General features: G+C 39.9%; 1 protein-coding gene across 1 annotated transcript in view; it reads right to left on the bottom strand.

Moving 5' to 3' along the window:
• SHISA9 (shisa family member 9) overlaps positions 1-418 on the bottom strand; it is a 13,037-nt gene extending 12,619 nt beyond the window's left edge. The window contains exon 1 of the mRNA XM_031555793.1: positions 340-418. Within this exon, the coding sequence (XP_031411653.1) occupies positions 340-418 (79 nt within the window). The remainder of the gene's footprint in view (positions 1-339) is intronic.
• Between the last annotated feature and the right edge of the window lie 8,659 nt (positions 419-9,077).

Raw genomic sequence — 9,077 nt, 5'->3', positions numbered from 1 at the left:
AAAAAAAAAAAAAAAAAAGTTACTTTACATCCAAACATAGACTGCAGTTTTGCGGCGCATGAATGTTGAAACCTGTGTCCGTGTAGAAGGACCTGCATTTAGTTTTACTTCTGCTATTGCTCATTTTTTGACTTTAAAGCATTTACTAGAGCTGAAATGTTTTATACTTCAGTCCTTTTAGATCAGAAATGAACAATACATTGAAAATCATTTGAACCAAACCAAAATTTGCTTCTCTAAAAAATGGCTCTCTGGCAGAACGGCATCTGACAGGGAGGTGTGTATGAAGCAGAGGTTGGAGCTGAACTCCTCGGTGCGGGGAAAATGTCCCCTGCTGACATTCGTCGGCGAGCGCTGAGGGACTCCGAGGGTGAGGGGAGCGGGGCGGCCCAGCAGTCGTGACAGCCGCAGCCGTCATCTCGGCCAGGGCCTGTTTCCTTGATGTTTGTTAACTATTTTAGCCTTGTATGAATACAACTAAACAAAAAACACTCTTAATGGGAGCAGTCTGAACTTTGCTGGTTTGCAGCTGCATCTCAGCTCCATGAATGCAAGGGTGCCTCTGAATATCCGCTTGTTGTATTGCTGATCTCACAGCATGTTGAAAGAGGATGCGGTAATAGGTCAGGACAGAGAGGGTATCAGAAAACACCAAAGAGATTTTTCATGTAGCTTATTGGAATCAAACATATCCTGGGGCAACGAGAAAGAAAGGAGTTTTCAGTCTGAAATGGAACTTATAAGGTTTTTGTTTTTTTTCATTCTTTTCATAAAGCATCTGAAAGTCTGTGGAAACATAGGGGAGAGGAGGCTGAAGTGGGAAAATATCTAGAGGGACTAATGTTCACATCTCCAATAATACTTTCATATTTTGCAGCTTTCAAGCTTTTTGGTGTTTTTTTTGTTGGTGGTGGTTTGTTCTCGGAATAACAAATTTATTTCCCATAACGGGAAGCGTTCTGCGTGTTCAGCAGCTGCTGTCCTCGCTGTGGCCTGATGAGTGCTGATTTAATGAGGAAAATCCTTCCCTGCCCACTGGTGGCTGTTCACATAGACCGGGTCCACTGGCCTGCTCAAGCAAGGACACGCTGCCAGTGTGTGCTCAGCCTCCTGCTGTCCCCAGCCCTTCCATCAGAGCTCTGCAGAGGGCTGGGCTGTGGGTGCAGTCCCTCACCTGCATCCTTGCTGAATTTCCTGAGCTTATTCTTTCCCCACCCACCCACTGCTCTGTCTGCCTTGCCCTCCACCACCCTGTCTTGGTGTTATGCCTGTGTTCTGCAAACAGATTCCCGAGCCTGCAGAGAAAACTTTTTAGAGATGTCTGGCAGGGGTTCATTGCTTTTCTGTCTACAAAGGGTGCAGTTTTGTCCTAGCCCATCGATGAGGTGTCCTATTTTCATTGTCATTCTGTGCTTAAATATCACGTGGTTTCCTTGTTTGTTTGTCCTCCGTCTTACTACTATATTTTTCATGAATATTTTGGTATTTACTTTTCTGCTGTTTATCGAGTCTTACGTTTGACTTTGTTGATTTCTGGCTTCAGTCACAGGCTGTAACCAGACCCGTTCACATACCATTTTCTATTTTTTGCATGCAAACCTTAACTGGCACGTGCAAATCAGGATGCTAGACAGAAATGCCTATTTTCAGAAAGAAAATTGATGCATGTATTGTTTTACGCATGGTTAAATACAGGGCAAGGACTGAAGATGAATAGTTTTGAGCAATTAACTTCAAAAAATATCACATTTTATTTTTAACAGCTTCTGATTTTTTAAAAACTAATTGCTCTTGCTCTGATTCATATATCTGCAGAGCTTTTTGTATGTTTGTAGCTCAGCTCAGACTTCACAAACTGAGCAGTCAGCAGTCAGCCATTAGTCAAAGTCTGAGAAGCTTGCTCATATCAGTATTTCTATTACAACTGTCACTTTGGGCAGCGCACAAGACTATGACTAAATATCTTTCTTGGAAATGCTTCTTATAAGTGTGAGACCTAAAACACTCTTCTGGTTCAGCGCAAGCTTGAAAGTCAAATGGTGAAAAGATGAGAATGATTTAGTAATATGATAAATCTCAAGCTAATCTAGGCATGATAAAGATGTATGTACTGAGATAGTAAATATAGGTTGGCTTGCCTCATACGTGTTTGTACTACCATCTTTATTTTGGTAATTATCATTTAATGAGATATTTTTTGTTTTAGAATAGGTTAGAGGCAAAAATACTAAAATAGTACCAAGGTTGCTAAACTAAGCATGCAGAAATGAAGAAGAGGTGCCCTTTATCCTAACTAGTGTGAGTATAATGTAAGATAATCTGTGATACAGTCCTACGTTGTACTTTCTATGTTTTTCCAGAGTTCCCAATTCATTCAGCTTTTCAGGTAAAGACTGAGTAAAGTGTCAACTAGTTAAATAGAGAATCTGCAAGTGGAGGAAGGAAACAGTTAATCCTTTCAGTTCTGCACCCCAGTAATCCTCAAGACGAGGATGGCCAATCTGATACCTCTTTTCTTGTTCCTAAAGGATCTCTTTGGTCTTTTATATCCCTCATGTGTTACACCTCCTCGAGAAATGTGGCAGACTGTTAAATGACAAGAGAGCACAACCACAGCAGAGCAGCCTGAGAAGTGGTTTCAGAAGCCAAGTGCTGCGGTCTGGCGTGGGCAGTCCCATGCCCACAGCTGTGTGGTGGAGAGGATGAGCAAAGATTGTGCATGTGAGTGGTGCTAATGGCTGGAAATGCTGAGTAACACAGATGGGGCAGGTAGGTCTGACATAAGCCAGTGTTCCTCCTACAATACAAAATCTCTGTTTGCTAAGACACAAGACCTTCTTAATGAGGCCGCTTCAGCCTAGACAAGCACAGTGTGTTTTTCCTTTGCCTTTTTCTTAAAAATACATGCATGTATATCTTCAGTGGAATTTTTGCACTGTACAAGAGCCAGATTCTAACATGAACTAGAGGACTAGTTTAAGTTCATCTGAACAGCTTAAAGATTTCCAAAAGTAATAAACAATAATAAGCAAAACAGGAAAGAATTAGGTGCATGGGAAACCATCCATTGCATACTGAGATATTTATAATCACAGAATCATAGAATGGCTTGGGTTGGAATGAACATCAAGGATCATCAAGTTCCAACCCCCTGCCACAGGCAGGGCCACTGATCTCAGAACAGTCACTTGAGGACTGTTTTTTCTGTTCAGTCTCAAGGAAACGGCATAGTTTAGGCATGCCAATTGTGTAAAATACTCTTACAAACTTTTTACACATGTAGGCAAGTAACTTTCTCTTCCCTGTCTGCGTTCTGTCTCACCTCCCAGAGGTAGAGTGACCTGAAGTACATGATCAGTGCAAGCAGGGAAAAAATGTGTCCTAGAATGACAAATTGAAACTTCACTTTCCCATAAAATACATGGGATCTGAATTGCTTCTAAGCTATAGTAATGATAAATGGCGGATTAATAGTGTCAATAATTTGGTTAGAGTATAAACTCTTATTTTAATCAGTAAAGTCGTTTTTGTGTGTGATGGTTTCAGATATAGAGCTATATTACTGAAAATAGATAATCATTGCTTGTTTATGATAAATGATGTTATTTTTATTTTACATCTGACAATGTAATGCAATAATGCTGACCATGACTCATTCATTGCAATGATTCAGCAAGCTCAGAAAATCAAGAAATAGGTATAGCTGACTGGAAAATTGGAGGAACTGAGCAGTCAGAGCTGTATAATTTAGCTGTATAAAAAGAAATGCAATTTCAGTGAAACTGTTACATATTGTGTACACATATATGAAAATATGTATATAGGTTGACCAAAAAAAAAGTATAGCACAATCTGTTACTGCAGTTATTAAAATCAATAATGAAACTGCAAATAATTTAAATCCAAGTCAAACTTGACTGTAATATTCCAAGTAATAATATGAACAGGTCTATCTGGTATTTCATAAGAATCAAGACGTCTGCAAGCAAAACTTTTTATGAGCATTAAGATTAATAGGCTCAACAGGCTAGTTTTTCCACAGAAGATGTAATTTTTTTCATTAGATGACATGAGAAATGACTATTTATTTGGCAGTCAACTGGTCACCAGTCCAACCGTGTGTTTTTATCTTGATAACAAATCCTGTCAAATGCATTCTTATTTTGGGTTCAGTAGATGCAATCAGACTTGGAAAGTAGATGCTCCTAAAGACAGGGGACCACTTAAGGAGTTATAAAGTAACAAGGCATGCCCTCACTAAAAGGGGGCCAGCCAAGGAGAGAAGTATAAAATTCCCTGAGGCTAGGGATGGGAATGACAGGGGAAGGGGAATGCAATAAAAAAGAAGTAAATGAAGAGAGGCAGATTGAAATTAGATGGCAATTACTGAAACCATATCATCCGTGTCCTTCAAATGTGTTCTCTGTGATCCAAGTGCCTGGAAGAATCTGAATACCTATTTGTTGCCATAGGCCAAATTCAAGTGCTGAGCATTTCCACTTCTGGCTCCTCCAAAATGTTTGGAATACAACAGGTGAGGTCCAGAAGGTCTAAAGTTGCCTATACTCCATTAGCATATAATATGGGAAGTCACTGGACCTGGAACAGTTTACACTAGCTGAAATTCTGGCTCTAATTCTCTTAATTTATATAACATACATAATTTATATCACATGTAATTCATAGCCATATCCCTTGTTCACTTGGTAAACTAGCTTATTTTTGACAAAAATATTCATGGAACGACCTCTTCCAAAGTTATGCATATATGGAAAAGCATTGAAATGATAAAAAATCCTCCAGCATTACCAAAATCAGTATTTTCGTTCTACCATCTTCTTTATCTTCCACTTGTTAAGACTAACTGCCTAAGAGTGGGTGATAGTGAAGGCCTGTGTGGTGGGCTGTTGCCTAAAAGCAGTCATGCTGTGTGCTGCACAGCCTAATAGATTTGTGCCCTAATTCAGCTGTCAGGGCTGAATATTCGCCTCTGATGATTCGACCCTCTTAGTTTCCAGCTTCAATTTCTAGACCTTTGTGTATCTGATCTTCACAAGATTTGGTTCTGTTATTAACTCTGATCTGCATATGCTTCTGAACAGCACTCACAGAGCTACAGCATTGTCTGCCTTCATATCCCTTCCTGAAGCCTTTTCCCATATGTTGACAGAAAGTTTTGAGTGATTATGCAGCTGATATGCTATGACCCTTCTTCTCACCAAATACTGTCTCGCTGTTATGTTGGACTCTGTGAATCCATCTGTTTCCTCTTCTATATTCCTAGATGGCAAGCTTTATGACAGCTCCAGTGCATGGCTGTGTAGGTGCTGAAACAATACAATGTGAGGACCATCAGTCAAAGCATCCTCTTTGTTAACAGAAGTAGTTTCATCACAAGGTGTGTCTCATTTAGTCATCCCGTCTTGCAGAAGGGAGGAGGAATTAGGAGCTGTGCTGCTCAAAACAGCTTGAACGCGTAACTTCAGTGTGTTGATCAAGCAGGCAGAAAAAACAGGGTGGGAAAGATTTGCAGTTCAAAATAATTCACCAGCTACTTATGTATTCATAGCTACCAATGAGTTAGAGACAGACACTGTCAATGTAAATTACGTTCTGTTTTTAAAGGTTTCTTGTAGGAAGGTTGTTTCGCCTCTTCCCCCGTAGTACATCATCATGACTAAACAGGAAGAAGCGCTGCGGTATCTGCCCTCTGCAAGGGGGCAACATGTCAGTGCTGGGCCCGGAAACTTCACATTTAGCATAGCTGCTACCAGGCAAGGTGAAGCCCTGCTGTACTGGGGCATACAGTGTATTTGCCAGCCGTGTGAGTGCAGGTGGTGCATCTCTGTGATCAGGCTTATCCCAATGGCTGTCTCCATCGTTACTCTTGGAGAAGTTAGCTCCTGCTTTCTTTGTATCCATACACTGAACGTACACTGCTGCCATCTCAGATACTGTCAGTATCTTTCACTGTGTTCATTACTTGAAAGTCTAGGAAGGTCTTTAAGCCTAAATCTATTCGCTTACAAAACAGAGAAAAGATGTATTTAATAAAATGCAGAACATAATGCACCTCTGAGTACACCTCCCACTTAAGCAGAGTGCTTACGAGTGAACTCAGTGCAGGCTTTCCTTGTTACCAGAGCATGACCATATGCAGCTCGCAGTTCCAGGTCTGTGCCAGGGGCAGGTGCTGCCCCAGTCGGAACAAATGGCAGCAAGGGAACAAAGGATAGCAGAGAGCAGGCGCTCTGTCCCAAGGGCAGTATCACGTTCTAAGGACATGGATTTTTATTCCTATCCAATAGTCAGACACATTTCACGAGGAAAGCGTTATGTCCAGTCTGTGTGTTCCTAATGGAGAAGCATGTTAGTCTGTGGCTCCCAGGTAGCTTGAGAAGTTCTACCAAGTGATATTCAAAGTCTTTATTAACAGAATAGCCCTAACTTCTTCTTTCACTATGCAAAAATGGCAGTATTTTCTAACTGACAAAAAAGCACTTAATGAAGTTCAGTACTTTGTGCTAAACACTAATTTCTTTTTTTTTTCTTTTTTTTTTTCTTCTTTGCTTATTTGGACACTTCAAAGGTCTTTTCTGAACTTCAAAGACTTCCTTTTGAAGTCTCTTAAATTGTGAGCTGGCTAAAAGGATTTTCCTCCTCAATACCTCCTCCATTCGAGGAATGTTTAAGTAAATGCTTCCATTGGAATACATATTTTTTTTATTGTTTTGTAAGTGTCCCTCACCAAAAATATTGCTGTACTGAAAACTCCCGTACTGCTCCTTGACAAAGAGACATGATAACACTTCTCAGTAAGACAGCTATTAACGTGACTATTAAATATCTACTAATCTACTGCATCTATTAAAAATTTGGAAGAAAAAAGGGAGAGGAATCAGCCCCCTTTTGATACTGAGAATATAAATTTCTAAATTCCAGTGCAGTTTATAATAGCACAAACAGATGAATTGAGTGAAGTGCTACTGCCAGCAAAATTGGTGGTTATTACAACTGGAAGGCTCTGTCAGCATCTCTTTAGAGGTAGGCTGTAATCCATGGGCCACAGCAACACTGAGGAGATGCCTCTTCTCTTTCCACTGGGCTCCTTCACCAGCCACAGGAAGAAAGAAGTGGCAGTTTCCCAGCTGAAGCAGTCATCTTCCTTCTGGCCATACGGACGGGCTGTTTCGGATAGACAGAATAGGACAAAAAGGACTCCACTGTCTGGTTCTGAACTTCCAAGTTAGGTCATCTCAGAACCACGATTACAGTTCAGGAAGTCCTGAAGCAGGTGTTCTCTAATGTTTCATGATAGTTTGTTTGTACCAGTTTATTTCTAGTCTTTGCCACTGTGTGAAATCATGGAAAGATTAAATGTAAGTCTGACATCTGTTCGTTTACATTTTCTGCAAATGTAGTGTGCTCTGCATAAATCTTGGTCTTCTGTGAATTTCATACATCTTTCTGGTATCCTCACTGCAGACTCCATTGGAAATTCTTCTTCAAAATACATTTGGTGGAAAAAATGAATTTTTAACCAAATCAGAAGATCTCCAGAAGAGAGATAGCTTTGACAAGAAAAGAAAATTTGGAATGGGAAAAATCCACTGTCTTATCAGAATTGAAAGAGTTTCATTTCATAATTTTGTGTTCTGTAGGAACTATTCCGTGCTGCATCGTCTCCGAGTGAAGACGGGTCGGCAGAGGTGGCATGTGAAGGTGCACAGCTATTGGAGTGCAACCATGGCGTGTGGCAGTTAAACACCAAGCTGTGGTTTTTAAGCCTTTAAGACTGGCTGATTCTTCGTTCTGACTGATTAATCAGCTCACGCTGTTTTCTAGCTAGTCCACAGCATTGTTCCATTAAAATCATCAGAACTTTTGTATCAGTGCCAAGCTAACTAAAAATAAATGCTGAAATACTGATTTACTGCTGAAATGGAAACCCCATGTCTGGCACAGTTCTCGATCATCTCCCCACATGTCTACATGTTCTCACCATTTTTTTAATCATCTAAACGTACTGTAAGAGGAAGACACATTTTGTCTCTCTTTAAGAATTCAGTGACTTTTTCTTGCTATTTGTTTTGCTATTGCCCTCATCCAGGTCAATATTATTGAGAGCTTTGCACTCACAAGAAATTTGTGTTTCAGAGGGGCCAGAAATTGTGACTTGCTAATAGTCACTTGCTGTTTGGCTAAAGTAGCCACATTCCTTCAAGATGCAACTTCTGAAGCTGCCTTTATAGTTCAGAAATAACATTTTAGGTATCCTTGCTAAAAATGATACAACTTCCAAAAGTGCTGATTGCAGCTCCCATTTTGTTTCCCTGGGATTTGTAAAATGTAATTAATCCACTTAGATAGTGGGGTCCTAGAATGTGAATGCATTTTATTTATCTAGGTTGGAATGTTTTGGTCTGTTGTTACCTTTGCACCCAAGACTGATAGGCTCTTTACAAGGAAATAGTTTTCTTCCAGTCCATTTTAAACATGTTGTTCCATAAATATTATCAGTGTTCAGTATCAGCTGTAAATAATGACTCTCATTTTGATGTAGACCAGAACTTAATAGGTAAAACTGCTTAACTGTCTTGTTTACACGCTGTGATCTCTGCTGAGTTACTTAGAGCGCTTTCTATACAAAATGCATTATTCAAAATGCAGTCTGTGCTCTTGATGTGCAGACTTCACATACATTATATTGTTTTACTTTTTTAACGTCCGTATTCCAGATTTGTTTTCTTCAAAAACATCTTCTCTGCAAAACTTCTTCACCCTTACGAAAGGTAGTCTATAAAGCACGTATCAGCAAGGAGGACTGAGACAGCATGAATACACTTTGAGATGATAAAACTCCCTCTGCTGTCCTTTCCAAGTCATTGAACAATAAAGGCATCAATAACAGTTTTGCTCATTTTTGTGTCTTTCTGGTGGCTTACAGCATTTGAAAGCACCCTCTGTAAGTAAGAGCAGAAGCAAAAACAGTTATGCCATGCTATTTTCTTTACATGGCAGACTACTAGGAAAGTACTGTGTTAAGAGCAAAACAAAGTATAAAAATCCCTTTGGAA

Source organism: Meleagris gallopavo, chromosome 16, assembly GCF_000146605.3.
Source record: "Meleagris gallopavo isolate NT-WF06-2002-E0010 breed Aviagen turkey brand Nicholas breeding stock chromosome 16, Turkey_5.1, whole genome shotgun sequence".
Lineage (NCBI taxonomy): Eukaryota > Metazoa > Chordata > Aves > Galliformes > Phasianidae > Meleagris > Meleagris gallopavo.
This window is presented reverse-complemented; position numbering and strand designations above follow the sequence as displayed.